The 26,851-nt window shown below is 38.7% G+C and overlaps 2 protein-coding genes across 8 annotated transcripts in view; one reads left to right on the plus strand and one right to left on the minus strand.

The window, feature by feature from the left end:
- The window catches only part of LOC106911046 (uncharacterized), a 307,017-nt gene that overhangs the window by 48,411 nt on the left and 231,755 nt on the right, over positions 1-26,851 (minus strand). The window lies entirely within an intron of this gene.
- LOC148156271 (NLR family CARD domain-containing protein 3-like) overlaps positions 1-26,851 on the plus strand; it is a 121,396-nt gene that overhangs the window by 11,232 nt on the left and 83,313 nt on the right. For 2 of the 4 annotated variants that reach the window (XM_088011172.1, XM_088011173.1), the window contains 5 exons: positions 20,339-20,417; positions 20,578-20,806; positions 20,949-22,740; positions 23,185-23,358; positions 23,950-24,123. The exons of 1 other annotated variant lie outside the window; for it this stretch is intronic. In XM_088011172.1, the coding sequence (XP_087867298.1) occupies positions 20,339-20,417; positions 20,578-20,806; positions 20,949-22,740; positions 23,185-23,358; positions 23,950-24,123 (2,448 nt within the window). The remainder of the gene's footprint in view (positions 1-20,338; positions 20,418-20,577; positions 20,807-20,948; positions 22,741-23,184; positions 23,359-23,949; positions 24,124-26,851) is intronic. One more of the 4 variants, XM_088011174.1, reaches the window with a different exon arrangement.

The following is a 26,851-nucleotide window of genomic DNA, read 5'->3' on the forward strand; positions in this document are numbered from 1 at the left end:
TATATATAATTAAAGTTAGGATAGTTATTCCCCATTCTTCACAAGCTGAAAGGGGAAAAAAATTAAAATTATGTGAGACAAACAGAGTGAATCATGGAGGAAGTTAAGGCATTTCCGAGAAATGCAGAAAGCTATACCACATGTCTTGCAATCATAAAACTTTTGAGATGGTTTACCAAAAAAGATCAGAATGTCAAGCGAGAAGAATATGAGGCAGTCAACCCAGTAAATGTAGTATGCCCTGTGATAAATCAGGTTAGAAAAAAATAAAAAGCAGGCATCCTACTCAATACGAGATAAATTTGGAAAAAAATAGTGAAATATCAGCAATTTAAACCGGAGACTGGCAGTGGTTTGCAACTCGGAGGCCAAAACACGCCAAAGGAGGGGTCAGAGGACTAAGGTCACATGCCGAGAGGTGGAGAATCCAGGACTACCAGGCAACCAGACAAACAGGAGATCTGCTGAGCTGCAGCTTGACATCTTAACTTGCCCATCGTGAACTGTGCAGAGTCCATAGTATAAAAACACCCGGAACAGACCAAGCATCCGTAGAGCACAGGGGATGCAATGTCCCCTTCTTGAACTGAGGTCAGCTCCTGATGACAGCAGTGTTCGTGGGAGAGAAAACGCAGAACAAAGGAGGGTTTCCACCCAACGTTCTCCATCCCCCGTCAGAATGTCTTTGATCCTTGAAGTGCGACCTCCTGCCGAATCCAGCTGAAACATTCTTCATCAATAACAGTCAGAGAGCACATCCATCCCTGGGTCCTGTAAGCATCAGCGTGACCCAAGTAACAGGAAATAGCAGGTATTCTTCACCGACCTCAGTTAAAATATAGGAGGTGTCGTCCCTTCCAATTGTCAGTCCGGCATCAAAGGCACAGTTCGTACACAGGACGAAAAGTGGGATTTTTGACCCTGTATTCTGACGCGGACGCAGCTCGTGAGCGACAGATATCGACAGCAATCGACAGTTGGCGGGGCAGCGCGTTTTCGCCAGCTGCAGTTGAATACTGTTGAATGCGGAATCCTACAAAGGGGGGAGGAGGGGTGGGGAGGTGCGGGGGAGCAGGAGGTGTTAACAGCTCTTAACTCTACTTAACATGTGAATAGCAACAGGAGACCCACGTGAATTGTCAGTAATTGGGTGAAAAAACAATGACATCACAATTCATTACTTACATGTGATTGGTTGGTAGATATCTTCCTATTGGACACACTACTAGGGGTCTCAAACGTACGGCCCGCGGGCCGGAACCGGCCCACCGAACGATTTAGTCCGGCCCGGGGGCTAAATGCATTTTCATTATTCATGAAAAAACATATACTTCGTTTAATTGAAAATCTGCAGTTCCTATACTGTCCACGAGGGGCGCTGTGTTTTATTCAGAGCACACAACATGATGCAACACTGCAGCGGAACTAACAGCAGATGGCAGCACTGAGCTTCAGGTTCTGTAAACAAGTTCGATTCTATGCTTTACCAGCTTTTTACTTTGGCCCTGGCAACCTCATATTTCTCATGCATGCTAACATACATACATGTTATGTATGCATGTTTTTCTATATGTATGCATTTTATGCATCAACAAATGTACTTAATCAAATGTCTGTTTAAAACAGCTGACCCTTAAGATTTCAAATGTGTGAAGCCAGATAATTTGTTCAAATTGCTTCCCAGATGTTGAAAATTGATTTTAAATCTTTTCTTAATTTTTGTCTGTTGTATTTTGTGATGCAGGACAGTGTTTTTAAGTTCCAAAAACTGTGAATAAATGTTTTGCAACATTGTACAATCACTGAGATCAGTTCTTATGCATAATGCACTTAAATAAATGCTTAACTGAGTAAAAGTATTGTTGAAATTGCAGATACCTTTCTTAAAAACTGAGATTATTCATAATATATTTTGTAAAAGTGAAATTCGTTTAATATAAAAATCATCAAGTCCAATTTTATTGGTTCTATTTAATCTTGCAACGAGTTTACTTGTGTGGCCCCCTGCAGATCAGATTAAGCTGTATGCGGCCCCTAAACCAAAATGAGTTTGACACCCCTGCACTAGACCTTTATAATTACAGGCCTGGTTAAGCCCCTCCCTAATAAAATTATAACAAAAATAACCCAGAAATAAAAATACACCAAGCACAAGGCATAAGTTTATATTTTTAATTTTTGTTGAAAAATAAATATGTACATACATGCATATAAAACACATCTACAAATAAAAAAAAAAAAACATCTTTCAGTTAAAAAAAAAAAAAGTTTACAGCACAAAATGCTTGTCTACTTCTGGGCCGTGTGGTGGTGGCTTTCATTCTGAGCATGATCCAACATACAAACGCTTATGACGCAAAATGCTGTATTTTGGGTTAGCTGCAAGTCTCTTACCACGACTTTTGGTGTTTTATCTTACTGTTTGCACACAAAATAAGATATAAATGCTTGTCCATTTCTGGACCATCTGGCATTGTTTTTTTGTCCAAACATGATCGAACATTATGCTGCGTTCAGGACAGGCCCAACATCTCTCCTGTAGCATAGACCTGATGTTTCTTCCTGTAATGTAGTCCTGATGTCACTGAGCTCCTGGATGGAGGAACTTGGGGTCCATCCTGACACCGCCTCATAGCTGCCATCCTCCCAGAATGCCACCTCCTCTGCTGCCGGTACTCTCTGCCTTCCTCCATCAGCTGTTAATACAGAACAGACAATCATGAGCTGCAGGGATCTTTTAGTCATTATGAAACTACAGTGAAATTGTTTGGCAACTTCCAGCTCAGTATGCACACATGAGACATTAAAACAAACAAACAAAAAAACACATTAATACATTCTTACAAAAATAAAAACTTTAATGAAAAAGAGAAAACACTTGGAAACAATTGGAAGAAAAAATAAAAAAAGCAGTTGGTAATAAATAGTAAAACATAATTCAACAAACTCTGAGGCAAATAATTTGCTTTGATGGATTTTAATAAATCACAGTGCTTTAATCATTCAAGGAAATGTGACATCTCTAGTTCTTACCTGCTTCTTTCTTTAGCTACATCTGGATGACTGGCAGTAGGTCCTGGATGCAGCTGGAAAACATTTTTGTGCATTGTCAATACATAGCATAAGTACATTATGTACATAAACAATATTGAAGCATAAAATATCAACATTCTAAAATAGTAGATACTCACACACAGTTGCGTCTCTGTCCTCGTCACGGACATCAGGACGTTCCTGAAGATTCTGATTGACACAAATGTGACTCCCATTCTGTGGAGTCTGTGGAAATAAATGTAAAACTACAAAAATATTGTAGCAAATATATCGCTTTCTCAAAAATACATAAGTAAATAAGTTAATTATTCTCAACCAACCATTATACAGTCGGGAATCAACGCAGTGACTGTACATAATACGTACCGGCTACATGGCTCCGTCCTGAGTCCGCCATGTTGTCGATCTCTACTGCTTACCACTCTCTGCCTTGCTGTACTACGTTATAACAAAATAACCGGAAGGTCACTTTTCCTTACAAATATGCGAGTGTTCACTATTGACTAAATGTGAAATCATAACTTACTGAATTTCTCTTCGTCCTGGTGGACTCCGTCAGAGCGCCTCGGCACCGTGGTCTGAGGCCTGGCTGTGGAGGCTCGGCCATTTTTCAGATCTGAAAAAATAAAAGAAGATGCGAGTATTTTTAAGAGTTCAGAACATCACGTAATAAAAAATACAATACGAAATCTCTCCCTACACTTGTTTTGGCATTATGAAAACGACAGACCGCTTTCTGTAAGAAACAAACAAAGCAACTCGCCTCGCTATTCATTAAAGCTTTCTTACCGTGAGTTCGGCCTGTTGGACCGCCGCGGTGTCATCTGTTGTTTTCCGCCGGAACGTTGATTAATATCAAAACGATACTGAAAAGGTAACTCCGTGAAATAGGATTTTTTCCACAATTTCACACAACGCACGGACATTTTCGTTCATGTTGGCTGTTTCTCAATATGCGTTCTTGTCTGTACTTGTGTTCTCGCGTCCTCGTGAAACGTCATCGACAGCGGCCCAAGTACTGTTCCAATTCAAAGTACACATCCAAGCAAGAACGCTCAAAGTACCCGGATGTGTTCTTGCTCCGCCCATTTTATCGAGGATGCATCAATGCATCCTTCTGCGGACTTGAGGCAGCAAGATATCCCACAATGCAATACGCCACCAGCAGCGGTAAATATAGAAGGTCAGTACAGAAATGTATTGCATTTTTACCATCATTAATTGCCACGAAAACTCATTTAAATTTCTTTTTAGGCGAGAAAGTAGATCTTATAGCTTCGTCTATCCATTCAGTTCATCCAGAATATTCTTACTTTAATAATTGCTACGGAGTTTTTCGGAGTAGCATAGCTCCGCTAACAGACCGGAGGAGCTGCCAGTTTAACGGGCGGTTGGAACGTGTTTTCCCCGCTAACCGCAGCCTGTTTTCAGCAAGTGACTGTTGTTTTCCGCTGCTTATTATCTGTTCTATTTTTTATATTTATTTAGTTAATATTGGTATTTTATAAATTGTGTTGACACAGACTTTCAAAATCAATTAGTTTCAATCGCTAATTAACTGTTTTGGGGCATTTAAATTCGTAGTAAGAAAAATATTTTAATACAATGTCCCTTCATGATCAGAGAATCATACTTTAATTTGTAAATAAAAAAAACACATTTCCCTTGGATTGGTATTTCATGTATGAGAGTGAACTCTTATTTTTCATTGTTTCATGCAGGCAGCTCTTCAGGTGAGCAGACTGCAGCTCCAGGTTTACTTCCAGCTTCCCAAAAACTCCTGGAGCTTCTCTTCATCCCGTGTCCTGCCGATGTTCTCTTCACTGTCTCTTCATCTTCTTAGAAGAAAAAAAAACTATTAAATTATGGTAATATTTGCTTTTGACAGACACTGAATTTCCTGGAGTTATTGACTAATTATCTGCTTGTTTTTGTTTATTTATTTTTTGTTATTCTAATAAAGACATTCCTACAAAAATTATGTTTCTCTTTCAATGCTGGTATCTTACTAGAGTATACTTGATTATGATAACAAAGTAAACATAAGTTTGTTAATAAGTGTTTAGTAGTTATTATAAAATAACCATCCAGTTGTGTAACAGGAACTCTGGCCAGATGCAGGTTGGTAAAACATTAAATATAAAATAATTGTTTTAACTTTCCCTGTTTATGAATCCCTGGCAAACCTGGGGAATAAGGAAGAAATCAGTTAACTGCATGACAGGCTGGCCACCATCTTATGATTTTTCATTTGAAATAAATATTTTATAAGCAAATAATCTGATGAAGGTGGCAAACAAGATTCAAGCTTCACTGGTAACAGAAGTCTGAAAAAATAATTTGAGGTGATATATTGTTTTTTATTAAGCTTTTTTCAATCAGTAATAAAAAAACTTAATCCCGTTAATTTGAAGGTGTTTCTACTTAGAAATTACGTTTCCTTAATTATGTATATTTGATATCTGTTAATATTTGTCCCAATTATAAAATTATCCAGTCCCAATTGTTAAATTGTTCAGTTTAACACAGGAATCATTCTGTGTTAAATTGAATTCATTGAAATTTACGCTAGTTGAGTGACGTCATCAAGAACGCCCTGTTCCAATTGGCGAACTAGCATACTGCGTCCTTGTGAACTTGGTAAGAACGGACTTTCAACTGTTCTTGCGGGTACGTACTTGCCAAGAACTCAAGAACGTACTTGCGTTCTTGAGTATTGAGAAACGGCCGTTGGGTCTCGCAGTAGCCGGTGCAAATCTTCCTCTGGAGTTTAATGGCGGCTGCCTGACCGACTATGAAAGCGCATTACTGCCACCAACTGGACTGGAGTGTTAAATGAAAGTTGACCGAAATAAATACATTCTAAAAGTTATTTTTTCAAAAGTTATGTGACAGTATATTTTATTTTTATTATAATTAATTGCTAAAATGTTTTACTCAATTCTACTTTGAGCTGTCTCCCTTTTAGTTTATACAGAATATAATGATTCATCATCCATGAGTTATATTTAGTGCTTATCTAACAAAACTTTAAAAAAAAGAATACAAATGTTTATACCCTATCAGAAGGTATCACATACTTTCAACCATTTTGTTCTTCAATTTAAACTTGAGAGTTAAGCAACTGAATACTGATAAATCATCTGTAGTTTCTTAAGTCCAGTATTGTGATGTGGAATGGTGTCACTACCACTCCAACATAGCATGACTCTGGGTCTTTAAAGCAATCAGTGAACATTAACATTAGTTTGAATATTATTCACAAAAATACTTTATGTACAATGAACCACTCTGGAACATGTTTTTTTATTATTATTATTTTTGATTAAGTTGTGCAATTCCTCCCATCACAAGATAAATCTTCAGATAGGAGGAATATCAAGGATCACGTTTCACAAAAGTCTATTGTATGTAAACATGCATAATATTCTTTTATATCATCAGTTCAACCAAAACTAAGTTTTTCAGTGCTCCTAACACGCATGTAATATATATTTTAATGGATAAGATAGATGATTGTTTTAATATTCTTTCTCCAAACATACTTCTTTATGGTGAACAGAAGGTAAAAAGGGTTAGGTACAAAACAAATAAGAGTCAAAAGGCGGTGCTCAACAGTTGATTTGCATTTGCATGGCACTCAGTGACTTCATTTAAATACGAAAACCTCTGTTAGGTACTGTTAAGAGAGGAAAAATTCTTGAACTTTAAAAACCTTTTGACTCGTTAAATCCTCCCTTATGCCCGGGTTCAGAAAAATGCTGTGCGCAAAGACTGAGATCACGCAGAGATAACAGCGTCACAATAATCAGCATTTATTCAAGACAGATGCATACTATCACCAGACAAACACATCACAAAACATCAGAAACTTCAGAGCACAAACAACACATGAATTTACCTGAGAGAGAAAAAGACAAAAGTTGGAAACGACAAACAAAAAGCAAAGACATCTTTGGAGAAGTTGCAAGCGCAAAATCTAATCTGTTACTTCTGTGTAGAAAGTTTTATCCTCTTGTATTTAATTTATTCAAATAAGGCGTATCTTTGCTCATCCAACCAGGAGCTATCTCTGACCCTCTCTCAAGCCAGAAAACCCCTGCCGTGTTTACGGCCTTTCACAGATGAGTGTGAAAAGCTACAACTTCCACTGTATTGTTTTCTCACAGACAAAAGGCAGTTCAAACGATCCTAGCAAACCATCTGCTGGAACTACAGGTAAAATAAAGGTCAAAGAGCCAGAATACATTACTAATTTCAAAACCACAATTAGGCCATTTGAATCAAGACATGTTAAGTTTTAAAACTAGCTTATTTTAAATTTATTTTCTCAACAGTTCCCTCTTTTAATCTCTTAATAGAGATTACACTCTAAAATATAAGTTTAAAATATACTATGCGATAGTATAAGCCTAAATTCAGAAACACCATATTATAGCTGATAAATTACGCCCCTCTTTTTGCATGCAACCTTCTACATAACATTTGTTGTTAAAATGTTGGCATATTCATTGCAAATAAAATTAGACAGCAAAATCATATACAGGATTCACAACTTAAATAAATGTTCAAAATCATCTAGCCCATAGTCATGTCTTACCAAAAGATGATGCATAAATTTATCAATACTTAACAAAAACCTTAACTTAAATCTTAATGTTAAACTTAAAATGATATTTTAGAAAAGTCAATCGTATTCCTGATGTAAAAAGATGATACACAAATATTTGTCCAAAATTATCCATGAAATAAATGAGCAAGTTTGATACAATATACTGCATATAAAAACTTACAAACTATCAATAAACTTCCAGTTGAATAGTTTTTGTACAATTTTTTTCTTTTTTTTTTTACATATCTTCATTTTGTGTCCGTGTTTCTTGATGCTCCTTGAAGTAAGATGAGTTCGTTGGCACGTCGTAGATGAAAGATGAAAACTTGTTAATAGAAAAAACAAAGATGATCCTCTGGTCTCCAGCAGCTCATTTTCCTTATAGTTTTGAACTCAGGGTCGTCAGCTCAGTAACCGATGCTCACCTATTTAGGGATTATTATGCCCAGAATTTGGTGAGTTTCACAAAGAGGCCGTTCCCTCTTTTCCAATTTTGATGACATCAAAAGCAGAGTAGAATGAAAGAAATCCTGATGAACATCTAGGTGTGAGGACGTCCTCCGGCCAGGGAAGATCCTCAATCACACCAGGTTGTGGTTCTTTGTTATCCAATGAGGTCATCAGCTGGTCGGCATACTGGAACAGAGTCTGTCACCTATCCAGAGCTCCTTAATGTATTTTAAAATAAAATAAGTAATTCCTTCCAATTTGAATTAATGTTTTATTTGCACTGATTTTATTAATTAATACTCTAATCATTCTTTATTGTTTCAAGTCATATATTGGTCTCGTTATCAAATCTTATTTTAATAGTTACTTCATTGTATTATCAGGAAGGAAGAGATTTTGTGGTAGCTTTTAGTTTTATTTATTTCTCTTTAAAACTTTATTTCAAATGATCATTTATTTCCTTATGTTAAGTCTCTTCCAGTATTTTTTCCTTTTGTATTATAAATCAGTAAACTTTGCATTTTAAGAAGCTGCTCATTTAGAGCTGCATTTTGTCAATATTTTGACCCTCTTTTTATAAAAGGCCTACATCAGAGAAATAAATGTTTCCCATTGTGTTGAACCCAAACCTTAACCATATTTTAGAAGCAGTTCCATAATTGTTCATTTTAAATCTCCAATTTATACCAATTTAATTTCAATCATCATATTTTCTATTTTAAAACCTCAAAGAATAATCAGCCTGTTTTACATGAGTAAAGTTAACCGTGTCACTAAATATCAAAATGACTTACTTTATTCCAATCATAGTTTTAAATCCCAAAATTTCAACCATTTTTACCTTTGATCGATTTATTCTTTTGAAAACCTATTTATAAAATATTTAATTGAATAATGTATTACCCTTTTTATATTGTTTATCAATTATCAATGCATTTTCAGTTTTGGGGAGAGATTCCATACAGCTAAGTTCATTAAATGATGTAAATATTTAGCTTAGACCTTCCTGGATGTCCTAGTTAAAAAACTTGTTTTCAATCATATGAATAGAGATTCAACAATCCAACGATCACCTTCCTTGTTTTAAGAAACACTGTTTTATGTAAATTATTTGACAAGTAATATTAAGTTTAGTGTATTCAATTTGTAAATTTTAGTTATTCCATATCCAAATAGTTAGCTCATATTTAATGAATTTTGATTTAACTTCAATAACCTCTTTTGCCAAGAAGTAAAGAGAAATCCAAACTAAAAATTTGTTTATTAGATCAATTCCATTCATTTCCCCCTGTTTCTATAACAGAACAAATGTTCTGTCATAGAATACAATAAAAATCCCATACAACTCATTGAGATGAAATCTGCTATCACCACTAACTTTAGCATCATATAACACAGTTGGATGTAATTCAAAGATGGTGTCCCAGATGCTGTTACAATCTGCACACCTCAATCAAGGAATTCAATGTTTGATGTAAATTTATGAAATCAACACAGAACTTGGTGTCATTAGCTCAGTTTGCTCTATAGACACTCATCAATCCACTTTAACACCTTCATTTCAAATTCCATTTAAAGTTAAATTTAGTTTTCACTGAATAGTAGCCCCTGTAATATGCAAATAAAATTTAGATCATCTTGTTTAGTAGATGAAGCGTAGCCCACAATGTAATTCAGCTATGGTTAAGAAAAACTTATGTAATTGCAATAGTTAGCCCCTGCCCATTCTTTTCAGGCAGGAAGGGAAAAACACATTAGCATTTTGTGAGACAAACAGAGTGAATCATGGAGGAAGTCAATGCATATCCGAGAAATGCAGAGAGTCGTAACCATTGGGTCACACAAACCCTCAAGCTGCATTGTAAAACCTCTGACACCAGGAGATGGGGTGTCCTCAACACTTAGCATTTCACAGCATGGGTTCAGGACGTGAAGGCAACCGGGCACATCAGTGCTATAACTAAAGTAAGGAGAGAACAATGGCATCACACACTACAAAAATTTAAAAAAGAACTTATTCACCACTACCAAGTTTTGTTGGCATCCATTTCGTCTCCAACCTGCAGACTGAAGGAAACCCCAGGAGTGGGCTTTGGCGCTCAGGTCACATGATCAGAGGTGAGAATCCAGGATCAAACATGAGAACACACAACAGGACCACTGCTGAGCGACTTGCCATGCCCCATTGCTTTATCTGCTGAATCAGAAGGTGTCCAGAGTAGCAGTCATTCCCGCAGTGCAGAAACATCTGGATACAGTCCCTCTTTGATGAACTTTGGTCAGCCTTTCGTGATCGACAGAGCAGGACGTAGAAACACAGCAGATCAGTCATCCACTGAAACCCCGTCTGGGTTTGGACAAAAGGCTTTGATCTTTGTGGTCCCGACTCCCCGCTGATTCCAGGCCATAGAGGACTCTCACAGATAACGCCTGAGTCCCTTTTGTTTTCAGCCAGGTGTGAAAAGCAACACTCAAAGCAGACATCTGTTGCCAGGTCCTGTGAGCAGCACTTTGTCCCCACGCGACAACAGGAAAAAAGTTCATCTTCACTGACCTTGGTAATCGTTCAACCTCTTTTGGCTTTCATACAGCAGTCCAGCAGAAGATGGGCACAGTTCAGCATCGTCATGTCCTTGTTCAGCAGCAACAACAGCGGCTTGATGCGGTAATCAAGAAGATCCTTTCTAATCACACCGTCCCATGATCTCTGAGCTTGAAAGACCCTGCCCCCAAGATCGCCAGCAAGTCAGAAGGAAGGAGAACTGCCAGAGAAAAAATAATACAAAGTAATTAAAAATCAAAACTTATGTATGCCACATTTTGTTACTTTCACTATTATAAATAAAATTTAATTTTATCTTGTGATGCATCCTCCTTTGTGGCTCTAGATTTGTTGTTACAGCACAAACGGCCAACTGCCCCAAATCCTGAACTGCAAAAAGAATAAACATATAAATGTATTAAAACATTCCACCATCAGATGTGCCAGAATTAAGAAAATAATGACACTTACTGTTCAAAATCAATATACGTCAATACCTCGATGACATTCACTCTGTTTGTGCCAAATATCAACTACAAATTTTAAAATCACAACCTCACAAACTCATTAAAGAATCAGAACAAAATCTAGAATGTCCTAGTACTGACTCTTATAAAAGTTGTGCTTGAATTGTACTTTGTCAAATAATTATGAGTTTCATATTGTCCTAGTAAATACCAAACATCCTTATCATTGTCCCACGCTTCAAGACAAAGTCCTATTTTAAAATTTCAGAAGTTATTCACATTTTATTTGAATTTCATAGCAGTTTTAACCAAAATTTTCCTCAAAATTCACAATTCACACCCAACTGTATATAATTAAAGTCAGCAGTGATGCAGAAATCTATCAACAATTTGAAATGTAAATAAACATGACATAGATGTTTAAAGCTGTTCCATTTTAGATGATCAAATCTAATTTAGTAGAAGCTTCTATATCACATACACCATATTTTAGTCAAGCAGGAAGGCAATATGACTCTACATTAAAGAAATCCATAATTCACTATTATTGAATGAAAAAAGTCAAAATTATTGATTAACTAATTTACAATTAACCGTATCCAAAAATTTACCAGGAATTAGGGTCTACTTTTCCTTCTCCCCCTGTTGATATAATAAAATTATCATTTTGAAAAGAATTTGGAATCTGTGTTACTGTTATATAATAATTTGCTGAAAAACTAAAATATTGTAACATGTTCCACCATTTCTCCAAATCATCCATCCAATATTCAAAATAGACTGGGATGTTTCAAATTTCGAAGTTCTATCAATAATCTCTTATCTTTATAATATCCCCCTGTGTTTTTCTTGTTTCAAAAAGAAAAACAATTTAGAGGTGGAAAACTAAAATTAAAGAACTTTCCCCATTATGCCAAAATTTCAACATGTCCAACCAGTTACCCATGTAACACATAAACCAAGTTAATTTAGTTAGAAGTTAGGTTAGTTTGTTAGTGTTGTTAGTCAAAGTGGATGAGACAGTTTCCTAAGTACTACATTTATCTTCTTTAAGCCAAGGCTGAATTCTTGTTTCGTATTAATTCTACTGCACAGGCAGATGATTCAGCTTTACCCACATTGTGATACCAAAATATGTAATCATCACCTTTAAAATTGTCTGTAAAGCAGTAATAAAAGTAAATTTATGAAACAAAACCTTTACTGTCCCTAAATAGTTTAAAATAAGAAAAATATCACACAGCTACTCCCTAAAGTGACGTCATATTTACATAGCGCTTCCTAAAACCCATCAATGGCCATCTGCATACACATTCATGCTCATTCACACTCAAACAGACTCTTTTACACCCCATTGTAAGAAAGATGCAGGATGTTACCCCAGATCAAGCTGACCAAACAAAGTGAGGTGTGATCCTCCCCCAACACTGCCGTGAGAGCAGGAAGAAGACCCCATCCTCAGCATTTGAAGGCATCTTTACATTAGTTGACCTGTAATGTAACCAACATATTTTCGAATTCTTCAGAAACTCTGGGAAAACACATGAAATAGTGTAATTCACCTACAGCAACTGAAAAGATTCCCATGTTCACATGTAATTTGTTCGTCACACTCCCACATGTGAAATAAGACATTTTGAACCATAAATTTAGAACTTCCCAATTTGTACTGGTGCCATCTTCCAAACACATATTTACCCAAATTTCAAACCACAAATCGTCCTGTAGAAAGTGTTAAACACAATTATTATAACACCATGGTTGAAAGAAACATAATTATCCAGTAGTTCAAATGTTGTTCAGTTTTAAGTGAACCTATTTCAAAAACTCCATTTTATACACACAACCGTATTTCATGATAGCCCACTGTTATTAAATGGCTACCCAGTAACTTGACCCCCTGTAGGAAAGTCCCAAAAACATTCATGTGGTCAGGTAATATGAAAAAATGGACTGCACACGTAGATCGTCCTACAAGAAACAAAGTCATTCATTAGTGTTCCAACATGTCCCACATTAACAGTGTAGAAAACACTGTCAAGGAGAAAAACATCCATATGTTCTCGATTTTTTCACTTGTTCCAATCAGTGAGGGTGTTCCATCCTGTGTCAGAAAACCTAGAAATTGAAGTGATTGTCAATGTTACAATATTATAAAAAAGCAATGAGATCATTCCAGTGCTCCAGCCTGGAACTGATGCCACACATTCCTCCCGCTGAGAAAGTAAAAACATCTGTAAATCTGTTAATTTGTACCTTTCATTTCAACATAAAACACAGTTCTAAAAGAAATTCACATCAAAATCCAAGAATCCCGAAAGAGTGAGCTGGAAATGTCAGTGCTAACAGAACTGCAGCACTCCCAAAATGTAAATGGAGTGGTCAATCAGCCCCCCTGCTCTGTGAAACAAAACCTGTAACCAAAATGGAGAAACCTCTGTCCCACAGAAGCACATTTCAACAGAAAGTTAGTAATACAACATCCAGCAAAAACATTTGCCCAGAATTAAATAACATGTCTTAGTCCTTTATACTCACGGCAACTCGGTTCAGAGTCCCAGAGTAGGGTGATTCAACCCGCTTCAGTCAAAAACAATTCACAGTAAACACACAAAAAGGTTAGTGAGACGCACAAAGACACAAAAACAGCAAACTCATTCAGACGAAAGAAATCCCTACGGACACCGGTGTCATAAAATAACAAACATGTGGGCCTCACTCTTGTCCCTTCGTAACGCTAGTCGTCACAGGTGGATTTCACACCCAAAATTGTTCCAGTCCTTTCGAGTCGAGTGCAGAACTCGAGGGGGACCGACCCTTCAATTTAACGTACTCTTCGAACCTCAACGACGCAGTACAACCAGTGCCAAATCCGAACAACACTCGGCCAAATCCGAACATGTCCCTTTAGAGTGGATCAAACTCTCAGGCTGATACAAGCCTGTTCCTACAATATCAGTCCTTTTACTCCTGGCAACTCGATTCAGAGTCCCAGAGTAGGGTGATTCAACCCGCACTAAGATCCAAAAAAGAAAAATCACACAATCGTTTCTCTGCAATCAAACCAAAGATCCGGTCGAAGCCACAAACCAGCGCGTTAAAGAGAAATCAAACTCACATCAGGAGACGCACCTGTATCGTGGGCCAACACGGAGCTCAAAGTCACCCACTGCGGTCCCAGCACCAATCGCACAGCACTTGTTCAGAACCGGACGAGTCCCCAATTGTTAAGAGAGGAAAAATTCTTGAACTTTAAAAACCTTTTGACTCGTTAAATCCTCTCTTATGCCCGGGTTCAGAAAAATGCTGTGCGCAAAGACTGAGATCACGCAGAGATAACAGCGTCACAATAATCAGCATTTATTCAAGACAGATGCATACTATCACCAGACAAACACATCACAAAACATCAGAAACTTCAGAGCACAAACAACACATGAATTTACCTGAGAGAGAAAAAGACAAAAGTTGGAAACGACAAACAAAAAGCAAAGACGTCTTTGGAGAAGTTGCAAGCGCAAAATCTAATCTGTTACTTCTGTGTAGAAAGTTTTATCCTCTTGTATTTAATTTATTCAAATAAGGCGTATCTTTGCTCATCCAACCAGGAGCTATCTCTGACCCTCTCTCAAGCCAGAAAACCCCTGCCGTGTTTACGGCCTTTCACAGATGAGTGTGAAAAGCTACAACTTCCACTGTATTGTTTTCCCACAGACAAAAGGCAGTTCAAACGATCCTAGCAAACCATCTGCTGGAACTACAGGTAAAATAAAGGTCAAAGAGCCAGAATACGTTACTAATTTCAAAACCACAATTAGGCCATTTGAATCAAGACATGTTAAGTTTTAAAACTAGCTTATTTTAAATTTATTTTCTCAACAGTACAAGGGGAGGGGGGTGATAGGGGAACACGGACACACAGCATTTTTGACCATTTTTGGCAGTGCTCGACTCTGACAAAAACCTCTTGCTGAAAGCCCTCAATCTCCATGCGCACGGCAGAACAAGGTGTCAATAGCTGCCGAAAATCCCATTTTTCGTCCTGTGTCCATATTTATTTGAAATTAACACATTAGCCAATTGGTCTTGTGCCAGTGTAGTTTGGATGAAGTCTAAATCGTCACTGCTATCAATTAAGTGATGTGTTTCGATTTCTTTATTAACTTTTGTTGCTACGATAGTGTGTATCTGTGTCTTAGGTGTCACAATTTGCTTATTTTTAGTAATTGCTTTTTTATCTGAATCTTCTGGTGTCTTAAGAGCCATTAAGGTTGTCGTCCTCAATTAAGGTTGTTGGTTTAGTGACTAATTTTCCAATTGGGTTGGGTTTCGAAGGTCTTTGGGTGGCCAAGACTTTTGTAGTTAAAAGAAACTTAACTTTTGCTGCTGTTGTCATATGAGATACGGGTGTAACAACTTGGAGTGCTACTATTGGAATTTCCTCATCATTTTCAATCTCTTCATTAGGTTTCATGGTTGTATGAGCTGCTTTGGTAACAGGTTTGATTGTGCTAACAGTGGTAATTGATTTAACAGTTATGATTGTTGTAGCTGTTGTAATGAATTCGACAGTTGTTTCTAGTTCGTTAGTGTAGCTAATGAGCGTTAAACAATTACTTACTGCAGTCTCTACTTCCGGTAACTTCCAAATTATCTTAATCTCTCCTATTACACCATTGGTAGTTTTTATTTCGTATGATTTATCTATTCGAAAGGCTAAAACATTTGCTTCAATTGTCCAACCGCAAGTCGTTTTTGTGACTTTTAAGTTACATTTTGTGTCTTTTTGGTCTTTAATTAAGACATCATTTTCCAAATTCATGAACCATCTACACATCTCATGACGATCACTTTTGAACATTACCCTTGAGAATTCATTGTCTTCACTCCACTGTTTTCCCACTTTCACTTCTATGTTAAATCCGTTGTCTCTAATGTACATAACAATTAAACATTGATCTGTGATGTATCTGTCACTCTCTTTTTTAAGAGCTCTGCCACACAGTTTTCAGTTGGCATAACATGGGCTTCATACTCTGTTTCTGAATTAGTTTGAAATTTGACATCTGTTAAACTTGCTGTCCATTTTCATTGTAAGTGCACATGTCTAGTGTTACGAATAATTCTTTTGGAAACATCTAAGTTGAATCTCACTGGAAAGAACACTGGTACTTGTCTGGACTTCTATAAGTTGTGCGGTACTTATCTTTGTCATTGGAGATGAATCTTGTTTTCAAATTAATGTTTCTATTAATCTGCTCAGTGGCTTTTCTTCAACATCTGGCCTCAAACTTAATCTCTCTAAATGCGAATTGTTTCCTAAAAAAAGTCTGCCATGAAACTGAAATCTCAGGAATCCCTGTTAAACATAAAGATAAATACAGGTGCTGGTCATAAAATTAGAATATTGTGATAAAGTTCATTATTTTCCATAATGTCATGATAAAAATTAAATTGTCATATATTTTAGATTCATTGCACACCAACTGAAATATTTCAGGTCTTTTATTGTTTTAATTTTGATGATTTTGGCAAACAGCTCTTGAAAACCCAAAATCCCTGTCTCAAAAAATTAGAATATTATGAAAAGGTTCTCTGAACGAGCAATAAAAATAATCATCTGAATCAACAAAGTAACTCTAAACACCTGAAAAAGATTCCTGAGGCCTTTAAAAACTCCCAGCCTGGTTCGTTACTCAAAACCGCAATCATGGGTCAGACTGCTGACCTGACTGCTGTCCAGAAGGCCATCACTGACATCCTCAAGCAAGAGGGTGAGAAACAGAAAGAAATTTCTGAACGAATCGGCTGTTTGCAGAGTGTTATATCAAGGCACCTCAGTGGGAAGTCAGTAGGAAGGAAAAAGTGTGGCAGAAAACGCTACACAACGAGAAGAGGTGACCGGACCCTGAGGAAGATTGTGGAGAAGGGCCGATTCCAGACCAAATTAAATTTTCATCTCCATAAAACTTTTCAGCAGATGGAAGCATGAAGTGCTCCAAAATCTTCTGATAGCTGCTGCATTGATCCTGCCCTTGATAAAACCCAGTGGACCAACACCAGCAGCTGACATGGCACCCAGACCATCACTGACTGTGGGTACTTGACACTGGACTTCTGGCATTTTGGCATTTCCTTCTCCCCAGTCTTCCTCCAGAGTCTGGCACCTTGATTTCCGAATGACATGCAAAGTTTGCTTTCATCCGAAAAAAGTACTTTGGACCACTGAACAACAGTGGTCCAAAGTGCTGCTTCTCTGTAGCCCAGGTCAGGCGCTTCTGCCGCTGTTTCTGGTTCAAAAGTGGCTTGACCTTTGACCTGGGGAATGCGGCACCTGTAGCCCATTTCCTGCACACGCCTGTGCACAGTGGCTCTGGATGTTTCTACTCCAGACTCAGTCCACTGCTTCCCCCAAGGTCTGGAATCGGCCCTTCTCCACAATCTTCCTCAGGGTCCGGTCACCTCTTCTCGTTGTGCAGCGTTTTCTGCCACACTTTTTCCTTCCTACTGAGGTGCCTTGATATAACACTCTGCAAACAGCCGATTCGTTCAGAAATTTCTTTCTGTTTCTCACCCTCTTGCTTGAGGATGTCAGTGATGGCCTTCTGGACAGCAGTCAGGTCAGCAATCTGACCCTTGATTGCGGTTTTGAGTAACGAACCAGGCTGGGAGTTTTTAAAGGCCTCAGGAATCTTTTTCAGGTGTTTAGAGTTACTTTGTTGATTCAGATGATTATTTTTATTGCTCGTTCAGAGAACCTTTTCATGATATTCTAATTTTTTGAGACAGGGATTTTGGGTTTTCAAGAGCTGTTTGCCAAAATCATCAAAATTAAAACAATAAAAGACCTGAAATATTTCAGTTGGTGTGCAATGAATCTAAAATATATGACAATTTAATTTTTATCATGACATTATGGAAAATAATGAACTTTATCACAATATTCTAATTTTATGACCAGCACCTGTATCTTGTTATCTCCATCATGAAAGAAGAAAACCAAAAGTCAAATGAAAATTTTAACTCCCTTGTTGCTTTAATCCAAAATAAATTGAATATGTGGCTACAGAGAGATTTATCCATCTCTGGTCGGGTCTCACTGTCTAAAGCTGAAGGTCTCCAGTTTGGTTTATGTAGTTCAGTATGTGAGGTTTCCAATGAGATCAGTTAAAAAGTAGATAAAATATTGTTTTTTATTTGGAAAAAAAGGTTAATCTTATTAGGAAAAATGTAATGATAAACAAGTTGTGCTCTGGTGGATTTAATGTTTTAGATTTTCAAACTCTGACCATGTAATAATCTATAGTTCCTTCCTTTAAAATGAAGTGGATCAAAAGTATCTTCTAAATCCAAACTCTCTGTGGAACTTTATATCCACATGTGTTTTTGAGGCATTTGGCGGTTTATCTTTTCTTTTAAGATTGACAACTATAGTATTGAAAAAATCCCAGTTGAACTTTCCAGTTTCCATAAACAGCTACTGCTTTGCTGGAATTTAATACATAAACATAACTTTTCCCCACAGAAATGCATTTGGATAACAAAGACATCTGCTTTAAATATAAATCTATTTTTCTTAAAAAATGGTTTGACAAGGGCATTGTTTGTGCACATCAACTTTTCAACAAAGAAGGTAATGCCTACTCTTATGATGAATTTCTGACCACATATAATTTTTCTGTAATGATTTGCAGTCATATTTGATGCTTTTCCTTCTGGGGTGTTATTGTCGTCCTCTGTTCAACACCAAACTGATTACTTAACAGAACAATTATTCATCGGTAGCTCTGACCCATTTTTAAGTAGTAAAACTAATAACAAATATATTAGAGAACTATTAATAAGAGATCATATCAGCAAACCAGCTTCTACTTTTTTTAGGACAACATATTTAATGATATTTGCTGGAAAGATGTTTGGTTGTTGTTGAAGAAATACTTAATAACTAATAAGATTTAAGAAGAATCTCTAAAGATTCTACATAGATTGTATCCCGGTAATAGGAAAATATTTTAATATCACCCTAATGTTCATTTTACCATAATTCTGAGGAAACCATCACTCATCTTTTTTGGGACTGTTTTATATTCAAATATTTTGGAAAGATATTTTTTTACTCCTAAAAAGAAAATTGGAAATAGACATACCATTTAACTTTAAAACTATTTTATGTGGCCTTTTCTGTTTAAACACATAAAAAATAAAGTATTTGTTATGGATTTAATATTAATTTTAGCAGCTGCAAATTTCTTAAATTAAAACCGAAATGGGTAACACTTTTTTGAAGGGGGGGTGAATAAGACTGACATAACACCTGTCATGAACATGAATACGCCTTCATGAATATTTATGACTGTTGTCATAAAGCATCATTCGGTAAATTATAACACTTTTAATACAAATTTGACATTATTCAAAATGTCTTTGTTATGACAACTTGACATTAACCAATAAATCATTACTGTTTAAACTTTACCTTTAATAACATAAGTTATCAAAACTTTAAAGTGCAATGCTCCACAAGATGGAAGATTTCTTCTTCACCAACACACTGCATGCCTGTTTGTGCACTGCTGCCTCTCACTGGTGGAGATTGTGTACACATCACTACACAATCTTACTGGGATAAGCAGGAACATTAAATCTTTACTTGGATCATCTGGTTCACTGCTCACATCCAGATATCACTTCATGGACCTTTACCTTCTGATTGTCTCTGTGTGGACAGATATAATGTGAGCTCACTGGCTTCCAGGATCTACAGGATCCATTTTAAATCCTCTAGAACATCCAGGAGAGGATCCCACATGGACACACCCACATATCTCAGAGCTCCTCCATGTCCACATCACCTCAGATCCAGTCATCAGAACCTGATGGATGTCCCACACTGTCCTGAAGACCTGTGTGGACAGAGCCTTCACTTCCACTGTCCCCAAGCTCTGGGACTCTGTCTCCACCAGCATCAGATCTGCTGACAGTGTGGACAGTTTGAAGTCCAAGTTCAGCACCAACTTTTTAAAATGTCTACTGGTGATTCTGGTGTTACTGGTCTTCATCCTTGTAGTTCATCTTCCTCTTTCTAACTTCTTTGTATTGTGTTCATGTGATGCTCTGTTTTCTGCTTTAATGTGACACTCTTAGTTATTTTATTAGTAAATATTGCTGGATGAACATTTCCTGCCTTCCTGATTGTTCCTGGTTCCTCCACAGAGTGGACCAGCAGAGCTCAGAGGTTCCCAGTGGTCCGTCTGCCCAGCAGCATCAAACACAGCTGGACTCCATATTTATGGTCTGTACATGAACAACAACTACTTTTCCATGGTTCTGTTCACAGTCGTCTCCATGCTGCACTTTGTAGACCAGAGGACTGTCAGTCTGTCCAACATCCATCTGGTGTTTGGCTCCATGATTTCAGTCTGATGTTTCCTTCATCTATTATTCTGTTCCAGCTGCTGGAGGAAAACATTGTCACTTTTGTGAAGAACGAGCTGAAGAAGATCCACAAGGTTCTGAGTCCAGATTACCCAGAATGCTCAGAGAGTCAGAGAAATGATTATGAGGTGCTGGAAGGTGATGATGAAGAGCAGAGGAGGAGCAGCAGAGAGGCAGTGATGAAGATCACACTGAACTTCCTGAGGAGGATGAAGCAGGAGGAGCTGGCTGACCGTCTGCAGAGCAGTAAGAGGATTTCTACAAAGATTTGACCTGATGGATAAATGACACATTTACTGATGTCTGAAGAGATGAAAGCACATTGATATAAATCATCTTCAGAAAATGATTTTGTTTCATTACTGATTTTACTTTTGTGTTATTTTAGAACGTCTTGCTGCAGTTTGTCAACATCAACTTAAATCTGGTCTGAAGAAGAAGTTCCAGTCTGTGTTTGAGGGGATTGCTAAAGCAGGAAGTCCAACCCTTCTGGACCAGATCTACACAGAGCTCTACATCACAGAGGGAGGGACTGGAGAGGTCAATGATGAACATGAGGTCAGACAGATTGAAACAGCATCCAGGAAACCACACAGACCAGAAACAACAATCAGACAAGAAGACATCTTTAAAGTCCCACCTGGAAGAGATCAACCAATCAGAACAGTGATGACAAAGGGAGTGGCTGGCATTGGGAAAACAGTCTTAACACAGAAGTTCACTCTGGACTGGGCTGAAGACAAAGCCCACCAGAACATCCACTTCATATTTCCATTCACCTTCAGAGAGCTGAATGTGTTGAGAGAGAAAAAGTTCAGCTTGGTGGAACTTGTTCATCACTTCTTTACTGATACCAAAGAAATCTGCAGCTTTGAACACTTCCAGGTTCTGTTCATCTTTGATGGCCTGGATGAGAGTCGACTTCCTCTGGACTTCCACAACAAGGAGATCCTGACTGATGCTACAGAGTCCAGGTCAGTGGATGTTCTGCTGACAAACCTCATCAGGGGGAAACTGCTTCCCTCTGCTCTCCTCTGGATAACCACACGACCTGCAGCAGCCAATCAGATCCCTCCTCAGTGTGTTGGCATGGTGACAGAGGTCAGAGGGTTCAATGACCGCCAGAAGGAGGAGTACTTCAGGAAGAGAATCGGAGATGAGCAGCAGGCCAGCAGGATCATCTCCCACATGAAGACGTCACGAAGCCTCCACATCATGTGCCACATCCCAGTCTTCTGCTGGATCACTGCTACAGTTCTGGAGGATGTGTTGGAGACCAGAGAGGGAGGAGAGCTGCCCAGAACCCTGACTGAGATGTACATCCACTTCCTGGTGGTTCAGACCAAAGTGAAGAAGGTCAAGTATGATGGAGGAGCTGAAACAGATCCACACTGGAGTCCAGAGAGCAGGAAGATGATCGAGTCTCTGGGAAAACTGGCTTTTGATCAGCTGCAGAAAGGAAACCTGATCTTCTATGAATCAGACCTGACAGAGTGTGGCACCGATATCAGAGCAGCCTCAGTGTACTCAGGAGTGTTCACACAGATCTTTAGAGAGGAGAGAGGGCTGTACCAGGAAAAGGTGTTCTGCTTCGTCCATCTGAGTGTTCAGGAGTTTCTGGCTGCTCTTCATGTTCATCTGACCTTCATCAACTCTGGGGTCAACATGATGGAAGAAAAACAAACCTCTAAGAGGTCTTCATCATTTAAAAAACTTAAACTAAAGTCTCTCCATCAGAGAGCTGTTGACCAGGCCTTACAGAGTCCAAATGGACACCTGGACTTGTTCCTCCGTTTCCTCCTGGGACTTTCACTGCAGACCAATCAGAGACTCCTACAAGGTCTGCTGACACAGACAGGAAGTAGCTCACAGACCAATCAGGAAACAGTTCAGTACATCAAGAAGAAGATCAGTAAGAATGTGTCTGCAGAGAAAAGCATCAATCTGTTCCACTGTCTGAATGAACTGAATGATCGTTCTCTAGTGGAGGAGATCCAACAGTCTCTGAGTTCAGGACGTCTCTCCACAGATAAACTGTCTCCTGCTCAGTGGTCAGCTCTGGTCTTCATCTTAGTGTCATCAGGAAAAGATCTGGATGTGTTTGACCTGAAGAAATACTCTGCTTCAGAGGAGGCTCTTCTGAGGCTGCTGCCAGTGGTTAAAGCCTCCAACAAAGCTCTGTAAGGACACACATTGTTACTGCAGGTATTTAGGTAGAAATATGTTAATGATTAAGTATGTTCATGTTTCAGTTTATATAGTGGTGCATTGTCTCTTTAAAATGTCCCACTGGGGGCTGTGTGCAAAAATGAAACTGACTTATTTCAACAGCTGAACATAATGTTACACATTCAAGAAGAAAAATTAATCTTTATTTTAAAATTGAAATGGATTAATGTAGTTAATTGTATAATTTTATATTTCCCTTTCCAACCTCCTTGTTATCTGTAGTTCTGTCATTTAAGGCTGGAGGCCCAATTATAAAATGAACCAGTTCACAACAAATACAAATTTTGTGTAAAATAAGATGGTTCCTTCTCTGTTCAATAAAAACATTGTTGATTTGAAAGAACATAAATTCTGATAAATTGTTTAATAACAGATTTTCCTCCCTGTCTCCTCAGACTGAGTGGCTGCAACCTCTCAGAGAGAAGCTGTGAAGCTCTGTCCTCAGTTCTCAGCTCCCAGTCCTCCAGTCTCAGAGAACTGGACCTGAGTAACAACAACCTGCAGGATTCAGGAGTGAAGCTTCTCTCTGCTGGACTGAAGAGTCCAAACTGCAACCTGGAGACTCTCAGGTAAAATGTTCTCGATGCTGGTGAAATCATATTTCTATACATAACTTCTATCAGATATTACTTAATTGTTATATCAGTGTCATGAATTGCTGTTGTGGTGGTGAGTAAGAACGCAGGCAGTCCCAGGAGGTGATGATGATGACGACAAAGAGTTATTGTAAAAAACAGCTCAAACAGTGCAGGAAGAGCAGGCCACACACAGAACCGGAAGCTAAGCTAGTCACTGGTAGCTACTGATCCAAAACTAGACTGTCACCGACGCAGTACTTCGCAGTTCTACTGAGACAACTATAGCTAGTACGATAGCATGACAATGACAAGGATCCGACAAAAGACAAAAATATCAGGTGAGCTCATATACACAGAGGGTAATCAACGAGATGAGACATACCTGGGAAACAATTAGGGAACAGACAGGACAACATAGAGACACGGGTAACAGGATCAAAATAAACACAGAAAACCCCCAAATCCCAACAATCAGAATATTTACTTCTTGATTACTTAAATCTTTCCAAGAACATTGTCGACTAGAAGCAAAACATTCATTTTGATAAACTTTTTAACATATTTTTTTCCCTGTCTCCTCAGACTGAGTGGCTGTAACCTCTCAGAGAGAAGCTGTGAAGCTCTGTCCTCAGTTCTCAGCTCCCAGTCCTCCAGTCTCAGAGAACTGGACCTGAGTAACAACAACCTGCAGGATTCAGGAGTGAAGCTTCTCTCTGCTGGACTGAAGAGTCCAAACTGCAACCTGGAAACTCTCAGGTACAATGTGACCAATCCTGGTGAAAATAGATTTCTGTCCATTACCTGCTATTAGTAATGGGTCCGGCAACACCGATGCATCGGCGCATGTGTCAAGCCCATAGACCGAAACCTGTTTCGGTGCGCGTATTGGTTTCTGTAAGTCACGTGACCGATACAGGAACTGTTTCGAAATTACATTAATGCGCCAAACTGTGTTTATAAGGAAGCGAATCTGTCAATCTGTCAAATGCATTTGCCAAACGAATTCTTGATTTTTTACGGTACGTCGATTATGGAGCAGCTTCAAAGGAAAGGTTTCCACAGTGTGGGACCATTTTGATCTTATATTGGAAAATAAATTTGTTTTCATTTTTGTCGTTTCATCCGGTTCTTGTCAGTTTCTATTTGATCTATCTGAATCCAAATTCAGCTGAAATTGACTTTTAGTTTATTTTCATATTATGTTCTGCAGGTTAAGTGTTGCATATGTTTGACTAAACTGTCTTATTTAAATAAATTCACCTTTTCAATGTTGAGGCATTATGAGGCCAGGCACCAGAATGAAGTCCCAGATACACCTAGAATAAACTCAGATATGCAGCCATTCTACAAATTACTCGGTTGCATTTTATAAATTATTTCATATACAGTGATCCTTCGCTATAACATGGTTCACCTTTCATGGTTTCGCTGCTTCGCAGATTTTTTGTGCAGTTTTTTTTTCACAGTGTTCTGTGTAGTAATTTGTAGACCATTAATTGAGGACTCTGACAACAGCTTATCTTTAGCCGGCAGGCATCTTTTACTGAAATGACATTTACCGGACACCATACATGTACATAACCCCCTTCTGGTACGGAACGCCCAGAGGACCATAACACACCACATCTCCCCTTCCCCAAAGTAGTAATGAAATTTTAAACAAAACATGGACTACCTAACTAACAGCATACTTTCTGTCTAACGCTTACAGATCAATGAATTTACTGAATACTGAAAATTACATGCATAATAACATTTGGAACAGGTTTTAAATGTTCTGCATTATTGGACATAATCTTTGAGCCATGCTGGTCCCTTCACCTCCCTCCTTGGATGAATCCTTTTCACATTCTCCCCCACCTTCACTTCTGGTGCTGCTGTCTGTTTTGTGTCCCCCACATTCTCTGTAGGGCTATGAATGTCTGGTAAGGGCCTGAGATGTGCCTTGTTTCTCCTCACCACTTCTGAATCGGTCTCCACGACATAGGAACGAGGAGTGTCTGCTTCTCTCAGCACCGTAGCCGTCTCCTGGGTGTTTGTAATCCAGACGCGCTGACCTGCTTTTAGCTCTGGCCTGACCTCCGCTCTATGTCTTTTGTTGTAGGCCAGAGTCTGTGCCTGTTTTAGTTCTTTGTCCTTGTCTGCAAATTTATTTTGGTTTGGCCACTGTGATTTAAGTTGACTGGGTGAGAGTGGCAAGGGTGAGCGCAACCTTCTGCCCATCAGAACCTCAGCCGGTGAAGGGCCTTGATTCAGCGGTGTGACTCGGTATGCCAACAAGGCCTTGTATGGGTTGGTGTTCTTCTTCAAGAGGCTTTTCACCATTTTCACTGCCCTCTCTGCCTCCCCGTTACTCTGAGCAAAGTATGGACTACTGGTGACATGTCTGAAGTCGTAGTCTGTGGCACAAGAGGAGAAAGAGCTAGAGGAAAACTGAGGTCCATTATCTGTTATCAGTATTTCAGGCACCCCATGTCTAGCAAAAATAGATTTCATGCCAGTAATAATTCCTGCTGATGTAGTTATAGATGTCTTCATTATTTCAATGTATCTTGAATAGTAGTCTACTACCAGTAAATAAGAGTCATTTTCCCAGTAAAACATATCTGCCCCAATTTTCTGCCAAGGCCGCTTAGGCAGCTCTGAAGGGATCATTGGCTCTGGGTGTAGCTGTTGGTACTTAATACATGTCTCGCACTGGCCCACAACTTTTGTGATTTGGACACTCAGGTCTAACCACCACACAGATTGCTGAGCCCTAAGCTTGCATTTGGATATCCCCATATGTCCCTCGTGCAGTCGGGCAAGCATTTCATTTTGCAATGTCTCTGGAATGACAATAGGTTGTTCTTCCATCAAAAGATCACCATTCATGTGTAACTCGCCTTGGTAAATCCAATAAGGCTTCAGCTGCTGTGACAGCTCCTCTTGTCATGGCCAGCCTCTTTGGCACTGGCGGATTAGCTGACTGCAGATGGCGTCCTGCTGCTGATGGTCAGCTATCTGCTGGAGCTTGGACTGAGATGCAGGTAAGTTATCACATACTGTTAATGAAAATCTGTACTTCCCCTTCCATCTGTGTTTCTTCTGCTGTCAGTGGACGCCTTATCGGGGCCCTGGACAGTGTATCTGCTGTGATGATGGCCTTTCCAGGTACATGTACTATGTTGTATATAAATCTAAGCAGTCGCAGCCGGAATCGCTGAATCCTGGGAGGTAAGGCATCCAGTGCTTTTGTCCCAAAGAGTGCGAGGAGGGGTTTATGGTCAGTTTCTATTGTGAACTGTACTCCGATGAGGTATGAATTCAGTCTCTCACAGGCCCAGGTGACGGCTAGTGCCTCTTTTTCAACCTGGGCATACCGTTGCTCTGTTTCGGAGAGGCTTCGGGAAATGTAGGTAACTGGACACCACTGCATATTTTCCTCTCTCTGCATTAAAACTGCCCCAAGGCCAAAAGACGAGGCGTCCGCTGACACCTTTGT

The sequence above is a fragment of the Poecilia mexicana genome, unplaced genomic scaffold (genome assembly GCF_051168715.1).
Source record: "Poecilia mexicana isolate PSO_F unplaced genomic scaffold, ASM5116871v1 scaffold_12, whole genome shotgun sequence".
Classification (NCBI taxonomy): domain Eukaryota; kingdom Metazoa; phylum Chordata; class Actinopteri; order Cyprinodontiformes; family Poeciliidae; genus Poecilia; species Poecilia mexicana.